Source organism: Fusarium odoratissimum (assembly GCF_000260195.1).
Source record: "Fusarium odoratissimum NRRL 54006 unplaced genomic scaffold supercont1.13, whole genome shotgun sequence".
Classification (NCBI taxonomy): Eukaryota; Fungi; Ascomycota; class Sordariomycetes; order Hypocreales; family Nectriaceae; genus Fusarium; species Fusarium odoratissimum.
This window is the reverse complement of record NW_022158699.1, coordinates 792,006-815,776: the sequence shown is the minus strand read 5'-3', so window position 1 is coordinate 815,776 and position 23,771 is coordinate 792,006. Positions and strand designations below refer to the sequence as shown.

At 48.1% G+C, this 23,771-nt stretch overlaps 12 protein-coding genes and 1 non-coding gene across 14 annotated transcripts; 5 read left to right on the top strand and 8 right to left on the bottom strand.

Moving 5' to 3' along the window:
* Positions 1 to 29: 29 nt before the first annotated feature.
* Positions 30 to 3,283, bottom strand: FOIG_08713 (uncharacterized protein; the record flags this gene model as incomplete). The annotated part of the gene is made up of 9 exons (XM_031208778.1): positions 2,389 to 3,283; positions 1,894 to 2,320; positions 1,707 to 1,840; positions 1,533 to 1,656; positions 1,278 to 1,484; positions 861 to 1,226; positions 440 to 810; positions 328 to 391; positions 30 to 273 (listed from the first exon to the last, which is right to left on the bottom strand). Exons 2-9 carry the CDS (start codon positions 2,100 to 2,102, stop codon positions 30 to 32), a joined length of 1,719 nt encoding a protein of 572 aa, XP_031061784.1. The 5' UTR covers positions 2,103 to 2,320; positions 2,389 to 3,283.
* Positions 2,346 to 3,526, top strand: FOIG_08712 (uncharacterized protein). Its single transcript, XM_031208777.1, has one exon. The coding sequence runs from the start codon at positions 2,601 to 2,603 to the stop codon at positions 3,432 to 3,434; it is 834 nt and encodes a 277-aa protein (XP_031061783.1). The 5' UTR covers positions 2,346 to 2,600; the 3' UTR covers positions 3,435 to 3,526.
* Positions 3,527 to 3,550: 24 nt separating this feature from the next.
* Positions 3,551 to 5,892, bottom strand: FOIG_08711 (uncharacterized protein; the record flags this gene model as incomplete). The annotated part of the gene is made up of 4 exons (XM_031208776.1): positions 3,551 to 4,792; positions 4,845 to 5,315; positions 5,376 to 5,687; positions 5,734 to 5,892. The coding sequence occupies 4 exons, from the start codon at positions 5,890 to 5,892 to the stop codon at positions 3,551 to 3,553; spliced, it is 2,184 nt and encodes a 727-aa protein (XP_031061782.1).
* A 225-nt stretch (positions 5,893 to 6,117) lies between these two features.
* On the bottom strand, positions 6,118 to 10,031 carry FOIG_08709 (uncharacterized protein). The gene is made up of 5 exons (XM_031208774.1): positions 9,694 to 10,031; positions 9,580 to 9,647; positions 9,078 to 9,523; positions 8,094 to 9,007; positions 6,118 to 8,039 (listed from the first exon to the last, which is right to left on the bottom strand). The coding sequence occupies exons 1-5, from the start codon at positions 9,922 to 9,924 to the stop codon at positions 7,719 to 7,721; spliced, it is 1,980 nt and encodes a 659-aa protein (XP_031061780.1). The 5' UTR covers positions 9,925 to 10,031; the 3' UTR covers positions 6,118 to 7,718.
* On the top strand, positions 6,149 to 7,766 carry FOIG_08710 (uncharacterized protein). The gene has a single exon (XM_031208775.1). The coding sequence runs from the start codon at positions 6,498 to 6,500 to the stop codon at positions 7,584 to 7,586; it is 1,089 nt and encodes a 362-aa protein (XP_031061781.1). The 5' UTR covers positions 6,149 to 6,497; the 3' UTR covers positions 7,587 to 7,766.
* A 51-nt stretch (positions 10,032 to 10,082) lies between the features above and the next one.
* On the top strand, positions 10,083 to 12,295 carry FOIG_08708 (uncharacterized protein). The gene is made up of 3 exons (XM_031208773.1): positions 10,083 to 10,393; positions 10,441 to 10,583; positions 10,655 to 12,295. Exons 1-3 carry the CDS (start codon positions 10,197 to 10,199, stop codon positions 10,945 to 10,947), a joined length of 633 nt encoding a protein of 210 aa, XP_031061779.1. The 5' UTR covers positions 10,083 to 10,196; the 3' UTR covers positions 10,948 to 12,295.
* Positions 11,380 to 12,297, bottom strand: FOIG_08707 (uncharacterized protein). Its single transcript, XM_031208772.1, has one exon. The coding sequence runs from the start codon at positions 12,114 to 12,116 to the stop codon at positions 11,553 to 11,555; it is 564 nt and encodes a 187-aa protein (XP_031061778.1). The 5' UTR covers positions 12,117 to 12,297; the 3' UTR covers positions 11,380 to 11,552.
* A 1,069-nt stretch (positions 12,298 to 13,366) lies between these two features.
* On the top strand, positions 13,367 to 15,185 carry FOIG_08706 (CMGC/CK2 protein kinase). 2 transcript variants are annotated; one of them, XM_031208771.1, is made up of 6 exons: positions 13,367 to 13,717; positions 13,767 to 13,802; positions 13,860 to 14,027; positions 14,092 to 14,286; positions 14,333 to 14,746; positions 14,801 to 15,185. In XM_031208771.1, exons 3-6 carry the CDS (start codon positions 13,989 to 13,991, stop codon positions 14,891 to 14,893), a joined length of 741 nt encoding a protein of 246 aa, XP_031061777.1. In that variant the 5' UTR covers positions 13,367 to 13,717; positions 13,767 to 13,802; positions 13,860 to 13,988; the 3' UTR covers positions 14,894 to 15,185. The 2 variants fall into 2 exon arrangements, with proteins under 2 accessions (XP_031061777.1, XP_031061776.1); XM_031208770.1 differs by having other exon boundaries at positions 13,623 to 13,717; positions 13,860 to 14,035; positions 14,801 to 15,175.
* On the bottom strand, positions 15,165 to 15,243 carry FOIG_08705. The gene has a single exon. It is a non-coding gene; the product is annotated as a tRNA-Gly (tRNA).
* A 780-nt stretch (positions 15,244 to 16,023) lies between these two features.
* FOIG_08704 (uncharacterized protein) lies at positions 16,024 to 17,971 on the top strand. The gene is made up of 3 exons (XM_031208769.1): positions 16,024 to 16,236; positions 16,292 to 17,160; positions 17,208 to 17,971. The coding sequence occupies exons 1-3, from the start codon at positions 16,054 to 16,056 to the stop codon at positions 17,755 to 17,757; spliced, it is 1,602 nt and encodes a 533-aa protein (XP_031061775.1). The 5' UTR covers positions 16,024 to 16,053; the 3' UTR covers positions 17,758 to 17,971.
* Positions 17,804 to 18,973, bottom strand: FOIG_08703 (uncharacterized protein). The gene has a single exon (XM_031208768.1). It carries the CDS (start codon positions 18,905 to 18,907, stop codon positions 17,933 to 17,935), a length of 975 nt encoding a protein of 324 aa, XP_031061774.1. The 5' UTR covers positions 18,908 to 18,973; the 3' UTR covers positions 17,804 to 17,932.
* Positions 18,974 to 21,024: 2,051 nt separating this feature from the next.
* Positions 21,025 to 22,044, bottom strand: FOIG_08702 (uncharacterized protein; the record flags this gene model as incomplete). Its single annotated transcript, XM_031208767.1, has 1 exon — positions 21,025 to 22,044. One exon carries the CDS (start codon positions 22,042 to 22,044, stop codon positions 21,025 to 21,027), a length of 1,020 nt encoding a protein of 339 aa, XP_031061773.1.
* A 371-nt stretch (positions 22,045 to 22,415) lies between these two features.
* On the bottom strand, positions 22,416 to 23,531 carry FOIG_08701 (uncharacterized protein). Its single transcript, XM_031208766.1, has one exon. The coding sequence runs from the start codon at positions 23,418 to 23,420 to the stop codon at positions 22,653 to 22,655; it is 768 nt and encodes a 255-aa protein (XP_031061772.1). The 5' UTR covers positions 23,421 to 23,531; the 3' UTR covers positions 22,416 to 22,652.
* Between the last annotated feature and the right edge of the window lie 240 nt (positions 23,532 to 23,771).

Here is a 23,771-nt window from a genome sequence, read left to right as displayed (position 1 = left end):
CACTTTAGGGGACGGAGTCCTCTGGCACTCTACTTTGCTATACGTGGATGTCTCTCCAACAAGAATAAAGAAGCGATCAAACCAGCAGCAGACATGGCTGTCATGAAGATATTCTGCAGGTTGTAACCTTCGGCAAATGCCTTTCTCACAGCTAGCTGCTGGGACCGTTCTAGATCATCTATCGCAGATACGGAGTCAAGGATAGCCGCTGCCTGCTCCGAAGAGACAAGGTCGTGCAGCTTCGGTTTCAGATGATTGTTGAGAAGCGTAGCGCTACGGACCTGTCAGTAATTCATGCTTGGTAGACACGTGACGGGTCGAAATTACCAGATTGCGAGTGAGACTGTGCCACCGAGAACACGGATCTGAGTCAATGCGCCCATCATCACAGCTTTATACTGTTAGCACTCCCGATTCTTACCGACAAAGGGTTACCTACGCAGATTTGCTTCAGAAACCACCACTCTAGCAAAAGTCAAGATGGTAGCCAGACTCATACCGAACCCAACTCCCATCAACACCTCATATCCGTACTGAGCATCTGGCATGTCAGTTGTATCTGTGGACAGTGAGCATGTCAAGCCGACGCCTAAGACTTGTAGCACCGCAGCGATAATTATCAGGTATGCGGGTGGCACCTTAGCGTTTCCAGTCAAGTAACCTGAAAGAACAGTTGCAGCAGGAGAAGTTAGCATCATGGGAAGTAGGATGATGCCAGCGCGAGATGGTGACATTCCATACACTGCTTGCGCCCTTTGCGGAATGTTGACGACCATCGAGACGAAAGGGAAGCCAACGAAGCAAGTGGTCCTGTACAATCAGTCAGTACATGTGGAGGAGTAAAAGGGTGCGTGGCTTACAGTAGCATGGCGCTTGAGATTCTATCCTTGCAAATACTCGGCGGGAACACAGGTTCTTGCCTGTTTGGCGACTTTTCAACGTAGACTTCCCAGAAACCAAAGGCGATGAAGAGCACAACTGCCAGAACCAGGGTGGCTACGACAATCGCGTTGCCCCATGAGTATCGAGTACCTCCCTCCTCAAGTGCGAATACGAGGAGAACTGAGGCTGCAAGGAGGAGTATTATTCCGAGCACATCGATCCTGACCCAGTTCGAGCGTCGAACCTTTGACCGCAGTACTTTCAGAAGGGAGAGGCTGGATGATTCTTCGGAAGCCGGTAGGAAGAAGCAAACCATAACAAAGGCGATGGCTCCTCCCGGAAGACTATGGTCTTGTGTCAGCATGTCACGATGGAGCATAAAGCCAGGGTCGTACTTGAGAAGAAAGACCCAACGCCAGGTTGAATGCTGGCTAATCACACCTCCCAAGATAGGGCCCAGAACGCTTGCGGTGATGAAGACTGTCGACATGACGCCCATGTATTTTGCGTATTTGCTGATCGGCACTAAGCTCGGAGCGATTGCGAGAATCATGGCATAGATGCCTGATGCGCCAATGCCTTGGAACGCTCGAAGGATGATGCTAAGAGGTTGTTAGCGAGGTATCAGACTGGATGTTAATATTGCCTACAGATCAACGACATTGTTTGCAGCACCACAAAGACCAGAGAACAGCGTGAAAATGAGTAGTGCAAGCAAAAGCATCGTCTTCTTCCCGAAAACGTCGCTAAGCTTGGCATAAATAGTCAAAAAGCCTGCCACCGTCAGTAATATGTCTGCCATGAGAAAGAAGCAATGTGCGCACCGGTATATGTCAACAAGTAGGATGTGACGATCCAATCACGAAGGATGAAGCCATTGAGGGCATTGGTTATGGAGACCAACGATGTACTGACGATGGTTGTCTCGAGTGTTGATAAGAAGAGACTGATCCAAAGCCTGGCACGATAAGCTTAAAGTCACTGAAATATTAGATTTCGTAACTGACTTACGCTGCGCTCAAAGAATGAAGCTTCCAACCTGTAAGATATTTCTTATCGTCGTTGTTCTCCATCGGATCTACTTCAGGGGAGGCCGCATTGTGGAGAATTGGCGCCGATCCTCTGCTCTGCAGTGTTGTTTCAGTGGGTTTAGTGGGCGCAGGGGGCTCTGTATCCATTTCGTAGCCCGGTTCCTGACTGCGACTTGTACGACGCTGCATTGTCAAGAAGACATTGTGAGCAATTTCATTACAAAGAGAAAGAAGTCAAGCAGAGAATGAAAATCATTTTTTGGGAGGTGCGAAGATTAATCGGACCATTTTAATTAGCTGAACGTGTTGGTAGACGCGAAGACGCGCAAGCGACCCTCCATGAATCCTTCGAGATATGACATGCTGCTGAGGCCAGAGTGTCCAACACAATTATCATCGCTTAATCCCTGTAGTTTCAGATCCTGAATCAGCTTTCATCCTCCCGCGACTATAATTAGAGTTAACAATTTATTACCTTTGGTACCTGCAGATTCATTCTCGCTCGGGGTCGTTTTGAGCTATGCCAGGCAAACTTGTCCAGGGCAGAACAATTGGGATGCCGCGTTCGGATAAATATTAGCCGATTCAATTCAGTGGCGCAGCTCAACTGAAGTCCTAGCAACCACCATGATGTGACTGAATAACATTCTGCAGATAATCTGTCGTTAAGAGTGAACCTCAGCAATCATGTCGCAAGCATCTACATTTCAACAAGAGCTTTTTTTCAAGTCATATAATGACGCCTCTCCGACGACGATCGTCTTACTCCATGGGCTCTTCAGCTGCAACCTCGAATGGGAGCACGTTATTCCCCACCTCAGCGACTACCATCTCATCGTCCCAGATCTCCCAAAACACTCTCAGTCAAGAGAAATAGGGCCATGGTCCATTGAGCTCGCCGCAGATTCTGTCGCGCATCTTATCCGAAAACATGCTCACGGTGGACAAGCGCACGTTGTTGGCCTTTCACTGGGCGGCTTCACCACGATGGAATTAATCCGCCGACATCCAGACCTCGTTAAATCGGCATTTGTCACTGGCTCAACTCCATTCCGGCCATGGCAAGTCTGGGCAGCGGAACGACCTAGCCTCCTACATTACGGTCTCAAACTCGTTCTTAATAGTGGTTTCTACAGTCTCAGCGTCTGGATGAAGGGTCTCAAAGATCATACCCAGCTCAGGAACGAGATCGCTGCCAACAATGATTGGAACTTGGTCAATGACGCTTACGCCGAGCTTGCCAAGTGGCAGCATGAAGACGTCAAAGCAGTTGGTGAGAAGGACAAGCGGATATTGGCAGCCGCTGGAGATCAAGGTGATGATTTTGATGGTGCGAAGGAAATGGCTCTGACGTTTCGCAATGAAGGGCGCGAGGATGGAAAGAAGAGTACTGCGGTTCTTATCAAGGGGGCTATTCATGCGTGGAATTTGCAATTTCCAGAATTGTTTGTCGAAGGCATCAAAGCTTGGGTTGAAGAGAAGCCTCTTCCTCAAGATTTTGTGAACTTGATTGACGGGTGAAGTGATGAAGGCGCTTAACTTGCTTGAGATAGAATACAGATACTTATTATCTATTATGAAATCACAACTCCCAGATACCTGCACTCCTGCCGCACACTGCCCAAGAAACGCAAATCCTACCATGTGGTACTATTGAAGAAGCCAAAGATCGGAAGAACTGGCGTCTGCGTATCCATACTATCCATGGTGGGAAGGTTACCTGACATGGACCAGTCCCCAGTCATAGTCGGGCTTTGAAACATATCCGTTGAGGCACTCCCGTTTGTGCCCATCTGCATCTGATCCATACCTCCTAGGCCACCGCCATTTATGGGCTGGAAGGGCATCTCTCTGGGGCTCATCCATGACAATCCAGCCTGCGAGACCGCAATTCGAAGCTTCTGCACACATTCAGGAACCTCAAAGGGAGTTCCAAGCTGCTCAAGAGCCCTTTGTCGAGGTTCCCAAGCTTTCAGCAACAATCTTGCGAGCTGAAGGTTCTTATGCTGAGACAGATTCCAAAGCTCCTCATGATGCCGGTAAAAATGATCGAAAATGTTCCATGTCCGTTCTGTAAAAGATCCAACTGGTGAGCGATGGACAAGTTGACCCGCGAGAAAGATGAGTGAATCGAAGTGAAAGTGGGACTTTGATGAGTACGCAAAAGGACCGTTCGCTATGAGATCATGAAGCGCGTGTTCATTCTCATTATGTGCCAACCAGATTCGAAAGAAGTTATCATGAGAATTTTTAACTTCAGTCCCCCATTCTGGTGTTTCTTCCATTGGTGTCGCCATCGTTCTGACTTCTCGCAAGATATGAGGTCGAAAGGCCAGGGCGAAGACGTGAAGTGGACCTCCTGATGGATCACAGTACTGTTTCTCAACCTCACTCATCTTTTTGTCGAATTCATCAGCGAGATGTGTCAACTTATCCAACGACTCGTGATAGAGATCATAATCAGGCGTTCCGGGCTCCACGTCTTGACCTCCTAGCAGAAGGTGTTCGAAATCGGACATCTGATGGTCCTTGACAAAGTGAACGATCTCATAGAGAACCAGAGCAAACGCCATTTCTGTGGTACCCTGCCTGTTCTGGATCACCTTGGTCTCTGGGGAAAAGTCCGTGTCGTTGATATTATGAGGAAGCTTGGTGTCGCAACCCAGCGGCAACAGTGTTGGGTTCATTCCAGATGTTGCGGCGTACATGCAGTCCAGTATGATGATTCGCCACCATACTCGACGACGCATCTCTGTGTCGAAAGGAGTCAGGCCAAGTGCCTCGCCATCCCGATGGACACCCATTTTGTGAGCTATGCGAATAACGACGCCGCTGAGCACCCACACGGCGTCATGGTTGCTGCGGCCTTGTAAGGCGATCTGTAAAGTAATTAGCTTCGAAGTGCATCCTGTTCGGGGTCTGTGGTCTTACCAAGTATAATACAAGAGCTTGGAGAACGACCATATCATAATTCCTGAGAAAATTGACCTTGTTCAGCGCCATCTTCAGGCCTTGGGTGAATATCTGTAATGCTTCGTCCTTATGCAAGCCCAACATCGTCATTGCTTCCTCGCCCGTCAAAGTGACGGCAGAAACAAGATAGATAGCATATAAAAGTGCTCGGTTCTTGTGCGATATATCAGAGTGGTTTGTCATTGCACCGATTACCAAATGCTCTGTAGTTGGAGTATGTATCATTTTGGTTACGGGATTGACTCTCTCGAGAAACACCTGCCATAAGCGAAGGATCTGGAAAGGCAAAGGAGCTTGATCATTGATACTCAAAGCAGAAGTCCTGGCTAAAAGAAGGTCATCGTCCTCATGGGGAGCGGGTGAATCGGTGGGATGGCAAATCTCTTCGTCTGACGTGTCCTCATCGAGAATATGACGCATTTCTGAGATCTATGCACTGACTGTTAGTAAAGGACCTGAGAAACCGTATATTGGAACGGGATGTCGGACATTTTCGTGTATTCTGCCCCAGATGTAGCTATCCAGGAACTTGTACCCGCCATTCCGAACTACTAGCTTGCCAGGACCAGTTGGTGTCTGGGCGCCGTGCCCGTTAGATTGAGCCGGTGAAGACCTGGTCCATATTTCCATCGGATCATGGGGTGTCAGTCCATTTGTGTCAGAACTTTGCTTGGGTGAGTCTTGGGAGGTGTACTGCTCCAGAAGAGCTTCAAGGTTCTTGATCCTCTCTTGTAGTAGCGCATTTGGGGCTCTTCTCTTGCGAGCTGGAGCAGGCGTTGACGGCACGCAAGGTACATTTGCCTGAACGTTTCAGTATCAAAATCATCTTCTGAAGCTTAGAGCGTACTTTTATGCAGTTGTTGCAAGGAAACACGCGATTGCATTTCACCTTGCGATGCTGACAGTGGTTGCACGCCAAGACCCGTGGCGTTTTGGGCGCTGGCGCGGAGGCATCGGAATGATAAGGCGAGTCTTGAAGCTGCTGGAAATCCGATCCACCATTCATGATTATCGACTATTATTCTTCAGTACTTGAATAATTTCGGCGAGTGGGTTTTATCAGAGTAATGTGTTGAAGCATTGTAAGAGTTGGAAATTTCCAGGTGTCGGTATTTCCGTGACGTGATAAACTCGGTATCTCGGGCTCTTATACGACCCCGGTCACGGCATTATCGAGGGTTCAATCTACGAGCCAATCAGCGACACCTCGGCAATTTCCATATGGTTTTAACAGATACCGAATTGTTATGCAAACGGCTCATTCGGAATCACCTTTCATTACGTCGGTGCGATAATCTCGTGTCTTTGATGTTCTACAGGGAAGCAAAGAGTAGACCGTTGATCGGTTCACCTCACCTAATCCACTAATGCACTCTTCCGCCCTTATTCCCTTAGACTCGCCGACAATTGCCAGATTGAGGTAACACTCCAAATGCTGTGCCGCCAAATGGCCTCACGAATGTCAATTTTCAGGTTACGGACTTCTCACCGTCATCGCCATGATGTCACGTATTTACAGCTATAAGAAAGTCAGAGTTTCGGTTCTCGATCACTCAATTTTTCTTCGCATAATATTTTTATTCTTGAAATTTCAAGATCAATCAGCTCACCATGTCTGCTCCATTTGGCCTCGCTGTCGTGGGGACGAATTGGATCACCAACTCTTTTGTTCAATCATGCCATGAGAGCAAACTATTTCAACTCACTGCTGTGTATTCAAGAAAGCTCGACACCGCAAGCAATTTCATTTCAGAGACGCCCTCGATCAAGGAAGCTTCTAGAGTGGAAGCTTACGATGATTTGGACACCATGCTGTCCAAAGGTTCCAACATCGATGTTGTGTACATCGCATCACCCAACTCGTTGCACTATGATCAGGGCATCAAATCTTTGAATTCTGGCAAACATGTAATCATGGAAAAGCCCTTCGCCTCCAACATGAAGGAGCTCGAAGCCCTTTACGAGCTCGCCGACTCCAAGGGTCTCTTCATTCTAGAAGCTTATCGCCACATTCAAGAGCCAAACTTCAAGAGACTTCAGAGGCTACTTGATGATGAGAAGACCAGGACGGAGAAGTTTGGGAAGATTTATGGCGCAAGCCTCTCGATGGCAGTGTATTCGCCATTATTTGGAGACATCACAGAAGGCAACGTTCCAAATGTTGCGTCTCCCAGGTTCAGTGGAGGCTGTTTATGGGATATGGGTTGCTATCCTGTCACATTCGCTGTCCGACTCTTTGGCAAACCCTCGTCTCAGACATACTTCCCAGTCATCCTCGAAACAGGTGTCGATGGCGGTGGTCTCATCGTGTTCCAGTACACGCCTGAGTCTTCAAAGCACCAGCAGAGCTTTACACTCTCGGCCCGCACGAGCAAGATTTATGACTCCCAAGCACCAACCGAGATCTACTGTGAGAAGGGAACCATCAAGATCTTTGGTGGTCAGGCTTCGAACGTCACAGACATCTGTACTATGGAGTTCATCCCAAGAGGATCACAAGAGTCTGAGGAGCTGGGAGATACCAGCCCTGAGTATACAGATATGTTGAACCTGACTTGGGAGGCCAAGGAGCTTGGACGTATCATTAAGGAGAGTGATCGGGAAGCTGAAGCTGACTTGAGGGCACTTAGTCGAAGTGTTCTCACGACGATGGAGGATATGAGGAAGAAGAATGGTATTGTGTTTGGTAGTGATCCATGATTGGCGTGTCATCCTTGGGACCTAGCTAGAACGTTGCAAGATAAATAGGTGGCTACTTATAGAAAAAGCACGACTTCCTTTTTTCATACCCGATCTTCGAAGTCGATATCAATCTGCGTTTCCCGGAGCTGCTTAATTTTGCACCATATTCGGAATTTCGTCACCGAGAGTCATATCGCCATCAACAAACGAGATACTAAAGACATCAACTCCTTCTGCAAATCCGCCAAAGCCACTAAAGTCAAACATATCCGTCGATAAAGCCCAATCGGCTTCAACTGAGGTTTGACCTGCCAGCGTCGGGCTTCCAGGTCTCGTTGGAGTTGACAAGGAGGTGTAGTCGACACTTTGCCACAGAGCTTTGACGTCTCCAGGAGTTCGCTCGACGTTTGAGGGTGAAAGCTCTTGACCGCGAGTCTCACACTGGCTGTGGAACCTTTCCAATCGTTTAACCTGTGAGGCTAAGAGTTAGAATGATTCTCTCGGTAGAGAGCAGTAGGGGCTTACCATCAGAGCAGCGTGGTTCCAGTAACATGATAGGTCTTGTAATGATTCCCTAGCAGCACGGTAGTGCCTCTGACTCTCCTTTCGAATATGGTCTCTCTCATCGTTCGTAGATAGGGCATGAATTGTACCAGCAACCATGATACAGTATCCATAAATTGAGGTTAGTATAAGAACATTCTGATTCTTCATATCCAGTAGATTCGTGATGCTCTTCGCGTGAGTTCTACACTTTTCCCAGGCCGTCTTCATGAAAACTGATGGGGCCTTTTGTTTGCCGGATTGAAGCCGTTGTTGAATCAGGAATGGATGATGAAGTAGACAGTGAGATAAGTGGAACATAGCCTTGGCGAAGATGAAGGAGCCTGCGAGGAGTTGATCAACGACACCGTCGACCGTGCATCGTTGCTTGAGGCTTTCCGCTGGGTCTTCATTCATCCCGAAGTAGTGTTCTGCTTGGAGCAATGCCGATGATAGAGTGGCGTAAGGCGCTGTCGAAGACCAAGGAAGTCCCATCTGAGAAGTTTGGGTATCATGCAAAACGTAATGCGAGACACGACCAAGAATAGATGCCATCACATTGATGAGACCAAGTGGACAGCATCCGTCGATAGCTTCTTGTTCGACGCAATCACCCGTCAGTTCATCGAGAAAGGGTGTCTTTTCCTCGCGGCCCTCCTTGAATGCATCCTCGGAGCATGGTAAAGACACCTTGCATTCCTCGTCCCGGATGCCGGAGAAGCGCCCACGAGAAAGACTGATGAGTTTGTCTTGTAGATACAGAGACCAGAAAGTCCGTTTTCGTTCCTCGCGTTCTGCCGCAGGTAGTGATGGGTCGGGTTCCAGGTGAAACCTGTTATTCTGAGCAAGACGAATGGCAAAACCGAGCTTCATATGGGCTTGGCTACAGAGACCGGCTAGACGATTCGGTTTGTTAGTAACTGTTCCAAAGTGCGAACTATATCGTTTCATGATGAATTGACTCACCCGGAACCTCAGTGCTTACTATCAATATGATGGTCTGGATGACTGTCAAAATCTTTTCCGCCGGCGCATTACCAGTCCAAGGAAGTTCTATACTTTCCCAAGCCTTGGCAGCATAGCTAGATGCATCATCAGGACAGTTGACTTGGGTGACTGGGAGAGACGAATATCGTCTTGCCGCCGACAAGAATCCCCAGAGTAAATAGGTTGGCAACGTGTCATCAGCAAGGCGTTGCCGAAAGGTAGGCTCGTGAAAGAGGGAGTAAGGTTGGCTGTGACAGTAGCGGAAGTAGACATCAGCAGCAAAGAGCAGGGAACTTGATTGAGGGCGTTCATTGGCATGAGATTGTATGGTGGAGGGGGTTTGAAGAAGAACGGGGGCTGGGGTGTTGGCTTGGTAGTGAGTGCGTTTGTTGGGTGGTTGTTGACTTGTGACGAGCGGCAGCAGTCTATATCTTGATCAGAACGGGATCACCAATATGTATAACAGGTCAATGATTCTGACCTTTCGACTGTCGCTTGCAGCGTTGATATCTGATCTTCTAAAGAAACAAACCGCGACGTGATGTTATCCTACCCAAGGTCAGCATCGCCAACCCAAGAACAGTGGACCACAAACCATAATAGCCTCAGGCACATCCCCCAAAGCAGGCTGAACAGCCAAACTCGTCCTTCTAAGACTCCTCCCATCCTCCGCATAAACACAAGGCTGGCCAAGCCGATTACAAAACTGACATATCGGTTTCTCACCCGTGCAGCGAACTTTTTTCTTCCTACAATTGAGGCAGGCTTGGCGAATCCTCTTGCGACGGCTCTCAGGCCCGTCAGAATCGTCGTGGGAGTCTGACATTATGACGAATATTATGGGCTGGAGGGTTTGCTGATTCGATAAGGGAGATGCAGGATGGGATAAGGGACGGGTCGAGGTGCGGTTTGCGGGGATGCGGGCGGCGCGGCTATACACGGTTGTGTAATGCCGTGTTGCGGTCCGATACCCGCCACCACTTGCAGATCAGCCAAACTTTAAGTTTCTTTATATGTGAGATATCGCAGTGAGTGTCATACATATGATGAACGATTACTTTGACCTTTTAAAGTCTTGAGAAACTGTTCGTTGTTACCATGTCGGATAACCCAGCAGCAACAGAAGTGCAACAGTATACCCGGCATACAATTGGTCGCCGGAAACGCAGAGCTCGCAGAGCATGCCTAACTTGCAGATCTCGAAAGGTCCGATGCGATGTTATGCAAAAGTCACCTTGCAGTAACTGTCAATGGAGCTCGTGCGAGTGTGTAGTGATAGGACCTCGTCGATCACCGTGAGTCAGCTTCCAGAGTCTACCAACGGTATCACTGACAAACATAGTTGCAAGAAGAACAAATTAGACAATAAAGCTTCCAAGCATCCCAAAAAGGAAGAAGTCCCCGTTGAGGCCACACGCGATATTTTAAGCTATCCATACTCTCCAACGTCGTCGGATATCGAGGTCAAGGACGAAGAGTCCAGAGGTGAGTCAAGTTTCTCATAAACCGCTTTTCTCTAGCATCATTAATGGTCTCTTTCTAACAACTACAATAAGTCTTTGAGGGATCATACCCTCCTATAGACTATACTCATTCACCCTTGACACCTATTTCGCAACTTGAAGACGAGTACTGTTTCGGCTCGCAATACGCTAGCAGCCACGCAGGTCAAACTTCCCGTATTGCTTGGAATAACCCAAGCGCAACTTCTCTATCATCTCCCGCCTCGTCTGAAATAACAAAGGAACAAGAGTCGGACCCCATCATATGGTATGCTGGCGAGGGAATAGATGACGATTTAATAGGCAGTCTGCTGGCACTTCCATTTGACAATCTGAGACACATTTGATGGCCTCGTTATTGAGAAACTCAATAAACACGGACCGAAGCCCGAGACGGGACCGACACTAATTACCACGCCCGACAAAAGAATTTTTAACTATATGCGGCCGTCATGCTATATGACATTGCTCGGACTCTGATCTCGCCCTGAAACATTCCGGTCTATTGCCATAATTACAGGTTAGGCAGCGTCAGCCATGCTGAGGTCTAATCGCGGCTAATGACCCCCGGGCCCACCAAGAACTTTTACCCCAAATTTTGGCAAACATTCAGTGCCAAGCTGGCGCACGTGGATCTACAAGCATTGCAAGTGGGGAATGCAAAAAATCGGGTTTCTGCCGAGACTGTCATCATTTTGACTGCGCATTGATGGAATAAGGCTGGGCGAAAGGCACGTCAATACAATAATACAGCGCGTCAATGACATTTGAGCGCGCATGGGGTCAAGGAAGTCAGGCAATTACAGAAATGCTACAGTAGCCACAACGCTTGTATTGAGTGTTTTTATAGTAAAACTAGAGACCAGTACACCAGGCCAAATGAATCGAAAAGCCAAGACGCCGTCACCCACGGGTATTGTCCGTTATTATTCCCCCATCAGGCATGAAGCTTTTACAGCATCATGACACCAGCAAGACCGGCGACAGCGAGGACGGCAACAGCCTTGATGGAGTTGACGCCAGCAGCGTTACCCTTGTCGGCGGTGGAGCTAGAAGCAGCAGCGTCGCTGGACTGAGAAGCATCGCCACTGGAAGAAGAAGAACCAGTCTCCTTGGCCCAAGTGACCTTGTCACAAATAGTGGCAGACTCCTTGAGGGAGGCGATGCGAGAGCTGACCTCAGGGACGTCGCTGCAGGCATCGAGGAGAGAGGAGATGCCATCCTTCTGGTCGATGTACCAAGAGCTGAGCTTGGAAGCGTAGGAGGTGTACTCCTTGGCCATGGAGCCGGTGACGGCGGGGAGGACACAAGCATCGGTCATGGTCATGAGATCGGTCTGCTTGGCGAGGAAGCTGGCGAGCGAAGAGTCGGGAGTAGGGATGGCGGTGAGGTCAGGGAGGATGCTTGAGGCGACGGAAGCGCACTCCTTAGCATCGCGCTTCTCGAGGCGCTCGAGAGCAGGGTGGGAGGCAGCGACGACGGTCGCGCCGACAGTGAGGATGATGGCAGAAAGCATTGTGATTGAAGGTATGGGTATTATTAAAAAGTGTTGGTGTTGGTTGTTGAAGCGGAGAAAGAAAACGAGCGGATAGCTATTAGCGAGAGTTTACTCAAAACAGATGGGATGCGAGAACCAACAGAAGGAATCCGAGGGCTTTGTATTTAAGATTGTCTCGACGAGTCACGATTGTGGCGGTATTCATTAGGCTGGATTAAGGGGCTTCCTATTGTAGTTAATGTTTGGGCTATGTCTTATTTCCCGGCCCCCCACCTCGTAAAAAGGCTGAATGCCCTCACGAAACACCAAACATTTAGTGCCACGATCGGTCTGACCTCCATCTATAGCTCGTATCTACATAGTAGCAGCACAACTCGGTGCATCAGTGACTCATTGTGTATCATAACAAGACTAGGTCTTGGAAGCGTTATGGTTGACTTTACAGTAGCTGCATCTCCCATCCTGATCAGATCAAGGACATCCAGGCCTGCCATAACGCATAACAAAGGATCAGGGCAGCCACAACCCCCCTGCATGTTAGTTTTCAGCTCATCAAACAACTGTACCTTGCGTGCGTTAGGCAGTTTCACCCATGGCCCTTACAGCCCCTTTAGCGCGTGCCAGATCATCGGCCATCTCCTAACTGAGAATGCTTCGCGAGTCACCACCGGCAGAGGGTTGCCGTTGCGCCTCTCATATGTGGAGTAGCTCATTTAATCCGCCTTATGCTACTGCAGCTTACAGGTCGAAATTGGACATTGGTGTCACATGCTGAATTCAATTGGTCGTGAGTGATTGCTGCGATTGGAGGCACAAGTTTCGAGGTTATCTGTGTGCACCTGGTCGTTTTCCTATATCAGATAAGCTTAGTTCTTAGTGACTGGATCTGCCCCAGAATGAACTCCAGTCTCCAGCGTTGGTAGCATGAGAAATTCAGCCTTGGCAGTCTAACTTTCAGCTTCCCTCCACATGCTGTTTCTCTTTCGTAACCCGACAAACCTAAAATGAAGAAATGCCGTAATTTTGAGCGACTCTTCGGCGAATAAGATTGTCGTATTAACAACTGCCGGCGAGCTGTGAAGCTTCAGGGTAGGTAGGAGAGTTAAATTGACAGACAGCAGAATTCCTCGACTACTGGCATTCTTGGCTGAATTGACAAATATGTTTTGGAGGCATTGATATAAAAGTAAATGGGTCTATTTATTGACCTCTGGACCGGATTCTGATCCTTTTTGTGACTGAATCGAAAGTCCATCGGACGTGATATTTCTTTGGGGTCATTCCATTTACGCTGTTTCTAAGATCAGTCCTCACCAACAAATTCCACCCCAGCGCTGATGAATAGAGCCATTCGTGTTCCGCTAATACGTAAAGGCCAATACAAATACAACCATCGTTGTATGGGACATCAAGGCTGACTGTGTAACCCTCCAGCCTCTTCTGTATTTTGGCTGAATAAGCATGTCAGCCCTATGCGGGGTTTTTCTGCTTCAACAGCTCATCCTTGCATCGGATGTCGAACATCAGCGATCATGATATCCAGATTCTGAGGAACGAAAAAACGGATCTATATCTGAATGCCGTGAAGATGGCACCAATCCACCCGGAGTCGGGGGCGGGTAAGTCCGGGGCAGAGTTGGCTGCAAGCTTGTTGCTGACAATTGACAGGGCAGTTCTATGATATGTCGCCCCCAAAGCGATTAGGTAATTTCAAATTTTAGTCAAGTCTTCTCATGATGTACACTTACATGATCGACACAGGACGAGGAAGACATGCAATCGTATTCGAATGCCGAGACCCAAGCGGTCGCATCTATGCTATGAAACTATTCAAGCAAAACAGCAGAGATAGGATCCGTCGCGAACTCGAGATATTCCAATATCTCGAAAATGGTCCGAATATCATCAAATTTATTGACGCCGTCCAAGGTGAGGAGGTTCGCATCTCCGCCCAAGCCCCGTCCTGAACCAAGATTGACATTATGAGGCATAGGGGTCCGACATCGGCATCGTCCTTGAATACGTAGACAACATAGATTTTCGGACGCTGTATCCTCGGTTTAATGACCTGGATATTCGATATTATACCCGCGAGCTGCTGAAAGCTTTGGACTTCGCCCATAGCCAGGGTGTCATGCACCGTGATGTTAGACCCCACAATGTTGTGATTGACCACGAGAACAGAAAGGTGCGACTCAAAATGGCATAACCTGGCACATACTGACGCATTATAGCTCCGACTAATAGGCTGGAGCTCAGCAGATTTCTACCAACCCGACGAAGATCTGGATGTTTGTGTAGGCCTTTGGAAGGCACCAGAGCTTCTTCTCAACTACGAACGATACGACTTCAGCATAGATATGTGGTGCTTCGGGGCTATGCTTGCAGCCATGATCTTCAGAAAGGAACCATTCTTCCTCGGGGTTTCGCGCATTGATCAACTGAAGCAAATTGCTGAAGTCCTTGGCACAGACAAACTGTACCGCTTTGTCAATGAATATGACCTTGAGTTGGATGATGAGGAGCTTGAAGCTGTGGGTCAACATCACGAGCAAGCTTGGACGGATTTTATCAATTCGGATAATGAGAGGCTCGTATCTGATGAGGCTCTGAGTCTTATTGACCAGCTTCTACGATTTGACCCGAAGGCGAGTATTATCCTGCGAGGATTAGGTGATAGTATATCTAATGTGTATTTCTAGGAACGACTCACGACTGCTGAAGCTCTTAGGCATCCATATTACGAGATGTTGCTTTCTGAATCACGAGCAGGTCCAATGAGTAGGTGGGCTTAGAGCAGGCTAGAAGAACTGGAACCATCTCTTGTAGAAGATATCCCCGTTATCTAACAGGCCGCATGGGCTGACCGAAGTTGCTGGACCTGTCTGACAGCGCAGGCCCAACTTCTGGAACGCCATGAGTTATTCACCGTCCATCACCTCACGGATCGTATTTGTACTTATTCCCGATCCCTTGGATTATGTTAAGGGGACTAGGACCCCATCTCGCTTAATGACCCCGTTTTACAAAAATCCACTCAGGAACCAAAACTGCCAAAAAAAAGCGTGCGTCATCCGGAATTCGAATCCGAGCCTCAACTTTTCTCAATGGAAGAGTTGAATCCTAACCCCTAGACCAATGACGCTTTGAATTGTGCTTTGATGAAAACAGCCAGTTGCTAACGTGCAACATCACGATGACCGTAGTGGACTAATCCAGGAGCCTGGCAGCAAGCTGGTAACGCTTCAATGTGGCCCGCAGTGCATAAATTAAGAAGGGAATATTTCCGAGTCTTTTGAACAGTAACCCCCAGGCTTGCTGGTAGACTTACTCCCTAAACTAAACTGCATCAAGAGTTCTGGTCTAACTGATCCCCGGCCCGAACTTAGCGACATCTCAGAAATTGCATGCGAGTTGTGGAGCATACAAAAGAAGATGATTTTGGTTTAATTATCGTGTCTCAAGGATATGATCACCATTGGTGAGGGAAAGCCATGTCAAGGGAGGATCTGCGGCATGATTCTCCATGGCAAGGCTGCCAGCCTTTGGGACCGCTATTTGAAGATCTGTTGCATCTTCAAGTGGAAAAGTTATTTTTTCCACCTAGCAATTCGAAGTAACGTGAAATCGGTCTACGGTACTAGATGCTGCACCTGCCATACGACACAGAGTTTCAATGTCACCAGGTCGCCACATGCTCCAATGATACGGGATTGTCTCAGAATTTGCGGCTGTGCCAATACAGGTAGACCAGGTCGGTCTCGGCGCCAAGGCAAGGGCGGGAACATAACACTCAATTCATCTACATAGCGTATCATAATTCGAGTAGAGAAATGTAATTGTCTTGGTCATTATACGCCACGAATTGACCCCTTGATCTTTGACTACCTCCTCACCTGCAGATCGGTCGCCTCCTGGCTCATCTCCAACATTCAAATCTCGCCCACCAGGAAAGATGAAGCTATTCAATACAAGTAACTTAAATCCATCAATTTATTCCCATGCTGAGTGGTCGGAGAGGGTGCGGATGCTCGCACCGGGCAGGGAGCTTCAACGGCATCGGAATCAGAAGAACCGCGGCCGCGCATTTCTCATCGCAATGGTGCTGATATTTCTGATCTTCAACTGCAGGAACCTGGTATGATGACTTGTCTTCGAAGGACGCAGGAAAGCTAACGGGCCTCTACATGCAGGACATCAAGAATGCATCGAGCCCTTCCCATTTACTAGCATCCTCACACCGAATCTCTAGACTTCACTACCTTGTCCCCGCAAATGTCGCTAACCGTCAAGTCTGCGCCGTGGTGACTTCGGCACTCGCCAACCGATACTCTATACCGACGATTCTGGGCTACAGAGGAGAGTCCTTCTTGGACGCACAAAAGGCACATATTGCGAAATTGCGCGGCATCAAAGATTATCTGCACAATGCGGGAGGAGCCTCTGACGATCTTGTCATCATTGTTGACGGATTCGATGTGATGGCCCAAATACCTGCAGAGGCCATGATACAGCGATACTTTAATCTCATGGCTGAGGCGGACCAGCGGCTTGCTGATCAACGGGGAATCACCGTCAAGGAGCTTCATCGAACTGGAGTAAGGCAGACTCTTTTATGGGGAACGGATAAGGGATGCTGGCCCGAGAGCGAAACAGATCCCAGGTGTTGGCTTGTTCCATTCTCAGCACAGCCTCGGCTCATATGGGGACTCAAAACGGACACTGGGGATCTTCAGTATAGCGACTCGCGATTTCTAAACTCAGGTACAGTGATAGGTCCACTGGGTGACCTTCGCAAGTTCATCGATGCCGCATTATCACTGATAGAAGACGATTGGGATCAGAACTTCCTCTTCCGAGACTCTGATCAGTTTTATATCGCGACTTTATATGCTCGTCAGGAATATCAGAGAATGCGAGACTTGAACGGGGGCGACTTTCCTGAAGATATCGCTGGAAGGGATGTACCCAGACAAAAGGGTGGCAAAGATGATGTGACTGAATATCATGTTGCAGTGGATTTCGACTATGCGTTTACGCAAACAGAATGCCATAACTACAGGTTTGTCCCCTAATCGCGGATTTTCTACTGTTGACTGACGCAAAAAGATTTATCCATAAACTCCAGTACGACAATTTTGACATGACGGCTACTATGAAGCATGATGCGCTGGAAGAAGGGTCAAGATTCCGCCCATACAAGATTCAGATGCCCGCATCGATCTACCAGGCATTTCACAGAGTGTATGATTCACTTCCCGCAGAAGACCGACCAGCAATGTCAAGACACAATTGGATTCGCAGTCTTAGACTGGGCACAAATATCGGCACACGGCTCATCTTTGCCTTCTATCACAACACATGCGACAAAGCCGGCTTCCTCGACACCTTCCACGACGCATGGTTCTACCCTCTGATCCGACCTCTTCTCCGAGTCGCTGTCAGAGCGATTCAGCACCAACATCCAATCAGCCCAAAACCCATCGACGGAAGACTTTGGGTTGCTGCACGGCAATACCCGAAACGTGATCTCGATGAGTACGGAGGGGTCTTTACGGATGCGCCAGGGGAGGAGTTTATACCACTGCAGGAATTTTGCAGTGAGGATATCGAGTCTGCTATTGGGAAGGATACGGATTATCCGTTGACCAGACTCTGATGGATTAGGGTTGATGTAATGAGTTTGGATGATTAACCAGCGTATTGTTTTTATCACCGGCGTGTTATTACACTACCTCATTCTGCAAGCGGATTACACGAACTAAATGATATTTGATGCCCATAATTATCATAAAGAAGGGCAATTTGTATTAAACGCGTTTCGTGAATGCTCACTAGTTCTCCCTATCAACCCAATCGGGGTCGATATCGATATCATCGCCATCCAGGCTTTCCTTTCCACTCTTGACGAGCTCAGCCCACATAGTGGCCTGTAATCTCTCAGCAAACACGTCTTCTCCTGGGACACTATAATCGACATCTCGTCCGCAGTGGATCATAGCCATGAATCCCTTCTTAGCAAGTTGCGCAAGCGAAGTATCAGGGTGATGGCTAAGCTTCTGGAATCGACGTCTCCAAAACAACCACCGTGCCATGCTGAATCCGGCCTCATCATCGCACTGATCCTGCGCAACGAGCTCAAGATTCAGTTCCGACAGTTCCGACTGCTGTTCGTCTGCTTTGAGAACGCAGTCCCTGAGAAGCGCGTGAGGACACAGTTCCATCCACACAACTGCGCCAGGCAGAAACTTGGCAACGTTGTCATTGCTGGTCTCAAGGGCCTCGCGCATATACCATAGTCCAGTCGAGGAGATCTGATCCTCGCATATGCCAGAAGCCAAGACCTTGGCAGAGAAAGTAGCAAGGCTTCGCAGCTCAGCCTCTGAACCTTCTTTCACCAGCGCTTCCCAGAATGTCTGTAAACTCTGTACAAAACCATAAGATTCCCAGTTTCCTGCGATATTCTGTCCAGTGTAGAGCTCTTTATACACAAGATCAAACTGTCTTGTCCACAATAGAAGAAGGACAAGGCGATCTTGGAACAAGCTGCCACAGTCCATAGCGGTACTGGCTTTGAAGAACATATACCACAAGACGTCAAGATTCTGCTGCACCGTAGAGAGGTCTGCCATAGGTATTTTAAGTGGTTCTTTGATGAAGTGTAAGGCAAAACTCTTGATAGAAGTGAGAAGATCTTGCTTGTCCTTGTCAGTTGCTATGTCTTGAAGATCTTCTGCGAAACCTTTCAAGACTTCATGTCTAAAGCGTTCGTCGTGGTCGACCCCAGAGTCAGCCTGAGATGAAGACATAAGGAATTATAAGATCAAAAGCGAAACTTCTTAAGTGTGATATGTGATAGTGCGTTAGGTGTATCATATGAACAGATTCATGATGGAAATGAAATGACAAGTGAGATGGATTTTGTATTACTAAGTATTTGGAATTGCCTGAGGCGACAACTCTAGGCAACAGTCGAAAAGGATTTTGTTGTAATGAAATTTGATAAAACCATTTTCTGTATTTGTGCAACTTCTTTACTATCAACATTCTGACATTATAGCATACCTCGCATGGTTGGCGTTGAAATGCATAGTGGGTAAAATGCGGTTATTGGTCACTCTATACGCGATTTGAAGACCGCAGTTGAGATAAGATAGGACATGATAAGATAAAGAGATAAGAACCATACATAGAAGCATAATGGTTTCGTGAGTTGGATAAGCTATCTCGTTCGGGGACTCTTTGTGACAGCAAAATCTCGGGTGTCCAGTACCCCTGTAATCCTTATCCCAATAAACTGGACGAGCATTTGGGCAAATTTTCGGCTTTCAGCGCTGCCTCCGCTTCAGGAAGCCGTTTCCGCATGCCTCAAGATGCTAACCATAGACATGACCGAGAGCTTTGCTGTTGAGAGGTATACAAGCCGCAGTTCGAGCCGCCAAGTAGGCAAGCTCGCTGTCGAGGAATGGCGCTGCTCTAGAGAATGCATCGAGGGACGTTTGAAACCCCGTCCAGAATTTCTTGTCGCCTCATATGAGCTGAAACTTATTAGGTGGGCAAACATCCACCGGGACTGTATATTGCCACGGGAGAGACGGTTTTCGCGGTCCTATTCACCCTCTAGCCACTCACCATCATAATGGCACCGTATCTTGCTGAGTGGCCTTGGTCTCCTCTTCCGATGCTCCCTGCGGTCGGAGCCATCATGCTCAGAGGAACGCTGGATACGGTCGTAGACATCAAGGAAAGACTGGATTGGCGCCGGTGTGTAGCCCTGGGCAGGGAAACCTTGGAAGACTCTGTGTTATCCACCCTGGGAACATGCTTGGGGCTCACAGCCATGGTTGACTCTTTTGACATAACGAAAAAGTAAGGATGCCTGATGGACTCGAAAAAAGAAAAGCTGAACAGTGTTACGTATTGAATCGTTATATGTTCCGGGCATGGGCCTTTAAAAGCCCTCTTCAGCCATTTCGCACTTGGATAGTTTCTCGAGAGGCGAATGGCAACATGCTGAAATGAGGAAATGATCTTTCTGGAAGAACTTAAGGCTTGTTGAGCCACCTGCGTCAGATTCAGAGGGGCAATGCCTGCCACATTGTCATTTCTGTGGAAGGCTCCTGCAATCTTCTCGATGTATAAAGTGTCGTATGCGGGATTGCATCTTATTCTTCGAAAATCGGTGCTTAAATCGTTCATAAGAATGATAGTCTCGGGATACCTCAAGAGATAGACTTTGCGCGCATCACAACAAGCTAAGCTCAGGCTGTGCGACTCTTTACATGGATTCCTATCACGCCCCCGAGTCAGAAAACTTCCTCCCGTCATGCATATAGTAGGCCTGGAGAGACTGGAAAGACGATCGAAGCCGAGTACCATATAGATGTAAACACTAATGCGCCTCGAAATTGCATCGAAGGCAGCTTTCATACCTTAAGTTGGAGCTCCGGCGGAAGCTCAGAAAATAGATGAAACGAGTGCGAGTCCGCTGAAGACTCGAATTTCGGCCCAGAGATGCTGGTTGGAAGTTCATCCATAGCTGATTAGAAAATGGTAAGTTGGAAGTCAAAAAAACAAGTCGCAGTTTTGGGGAGAGGTGGGTATTTATAGATCTGGTGAGAATCTAAACTTCGTCCACCAATTTAGGTCTCTAGGGTTAAAGTGGTTTGCATGTTTATTATCATATCTAAGTTCTGTGTGCTGATCATAGAACCTTAGCCACAGGTCTCAACTCCGAATAATGCATCTGACTCAGAGTTTAACCATTATACCACAATGCCTAACCAATTGCTAGGCCTGCAGAGCAAACATTACAGAAATTTCCGACCAAAAAAGAATTTGGACGGTTAGCATAAGTAAAGGAAGAGAATGGCAACTCTTTAAATAATATGAAAAGCCTCTCATCACGAGCGCCATTCATCAGCTCTTAGCTTTTGTTCGGGGGGATCCGGCGAAAAATAAGTCTGGGCGAAACTCTCGTCTGAGAGTTGGTGTTGATGCTAATAAGATAATTTAAGTTGAAAGCAAGGGTAGCAAGAGCCAATAGGCTGACGGCTTCCCTGGGGATAGCACTAGGGCTCCCATTGTAGAAATAGTGCCAAAGGTTTATCCAGTTTGCATTACCCGCAACTGTCTGGTTTCTGGGGTTTGCGCTCTGAATGACATTTGGAGAGCTTGAAGGATTCTGAATAATGACCGATCCGTTCGGGAACTGGGCCTCGAGATATTTGACTGTGGCATCGTCTTGAGCCACGAATGCGAAATCATTTCCCTTGAGGAAGGCGTCCATGGCCAAAGAATACTTGGGCTCAGTAAGTGTAGAATATAATATGACCCCGTTATAGTTCCACAAGTTCCCATCTCCACCAACAAAGAATATGTATGGTCGTCCATGGTAGTCAATGCCACAAGGGCTACTCCCAGCCATGAGTACTTGGCCGTCATTTAGACCAACTTGATTCGACCATGTTATTCCGTTCGTGGTAGTGGTATACCATGTGCCATTGCTTCCGCTTCCGTACCAGAGAAGAGTCAACACTCTTTTGTCGTCAGAGACAAAAATGGCAAGGCTTGTGCGATCCATAAAGTTTCCTCCAAGATTAGAGGTAACCGGACTGACATCGGCCCAGACATTCCTATTAAAGGTCGTCATCCATGTGCCATTTAGACCAGAACCGTTGAAGAACAAGTAAAGCAATCCATTGAACTCAACCATGGCCGGGCTCGTCTGGCTTCGAATAGAAAGTCCACCTGCAGTGAGAATTTTTGGTTGGACAAATGCATTCGTTGCTTTATTGACATAGGTATATCTTAAGGTGCCGTTAGCTGCCGAGCTGTTCCAAACGTCGTAAAGAGTGTCCTGGTAAACAGCTACAGCTGGGCTTGTGCTTGGTTCGAATGTCTCAGAAGGAGGTGTACTCATGGCATCGTCGAGACAATTGACCATAGTCCAGATCACTCCATCCTGAGACGTAGTCCAGAAAGTGCCGTTGTTCCCAGAACCGTTGAAGGTATGAAGCGATACTGCGGGCGAAGTGACTGGTGAGTAATGATGAGATGCCTTTTTGAGTGTTTAAGTATGTTGAAGTGATTGATGGAGCGTCGAAAGAGCTACGCGACTCGCGACGAATGCGAAGGCTGACATGTGTGTGATATCTTTCTTGGAATTGCATGAATCACAATTTACTGCAAACATGGGCCGATTCGACACCCAGCCAGCCAGCCACAGCTCTCAGATAGTTGAACTGTCAAACTCCCTGTGAAGGTCCAGACCTTCTTTCAGCCAGCCGCAATGTATCTTATTTGTTTGCTGGGTGCCAGCTATTCAATCTCAGAGACATTTCAAAGGATCTCATTGGTGATATAAGTTCATTGCGTGCCGCTAGCGTTCTAGACCGCCAGTCAATATATCATCGCTACCAGTATCAAAGTCTCAGAAACATGTCTTCGTCCCGCTCATTGTCGCTCTAGAAAAAAAGAACTCCGTAAGCTATCGAAATAGAAGAAAGGATAGGCAGATGGCCGACAGCCCTGGCCTACCGACCAGTATGCCTTTCATGAAGTGAACGCCTCAATCGCCTCTTCCAGAAGCTCCACGATCTCATCAGGTTTACTCAACATCGGCAAATGCGCACTATCAATAAGCCGCTTCGTGATATCCGCACCAAGCTTTTCCGCACCTCGAACAAGCATCTTCTGCGCTTCATAAGGGTAAGCCCTATCATCCTTGGTCATGACCTGCCAAACAGGCACATCCCTCCATCCTTCGTACGTGGCTTCGTATCCTTCCGTCGAACCGGTCAAGGCATGTTTGCTGAGCTTTCCAACCCAGTAATCGGCCTCTTCTGCTGGGAGATCGTGGTACATCATGTCGATTGGGTCGACTACGATGACCATTAGATTGTTCTCATAGTCAACTTCGCAAGTCGGCAGGGGTTTGCCGCCGAGAGCGTCTAGAAAGGACGCGCCTTCGCGGACAAAACCGGTTGCAACATTGAAAAGCCCTATCACACGACCAGTCTTTCCGTCTGTGTCGGCAGAATTGTTGGTGAAGCCTCTCATGGCACTTTGTCCCACCGGTCCACTATAGGAGTGCACTAACAGAACGACATCAAGTCCTTGCGACGTCTCGCCAGCAATGGCATCGGCAACAGCTTTAACGTCATGCGAGTAATTAACGTCGGTGCTTGTTGATTGGTTTGTCGGAAGTGCGACGGGAATACACTTGAACACTTTAGCCTCCATGGCGGACATGATCTTGCCCCAACATTCAGGGCTATGCCACGCGCCAGGCACAAATATGAGGCTAGGTTTCTGGGCCATGTTGTAGATTGATTGGACGATACTGGCTCGGGATTCGGTGAGGGAGGGGAATTGGGAAGTGAGGATGTGTAGTCGGCTTACGATCTCTTTCCAAATCGTGGCTGGATAAAGGCAGCGGGGTTTGTCGTTCAGCTCGTTTATCCTCCTCGAAAAGGGTTAGTTGCTGACAGGCTGGACGCCATTCACGTCCACTCAAAAGTGACTCTGTCGTTGGTAGTGGAGACTCTAGTTCTTTGCCAAGACGTTAGTGATCTATCTTCGTGCGCCTTTCTCAGAGTGACAAAGTGTTAGTGCTATAGCTTTGACTAGTCTGGACTCTCTCAACCAAATCGCTCATCCTGTAGCCACAAT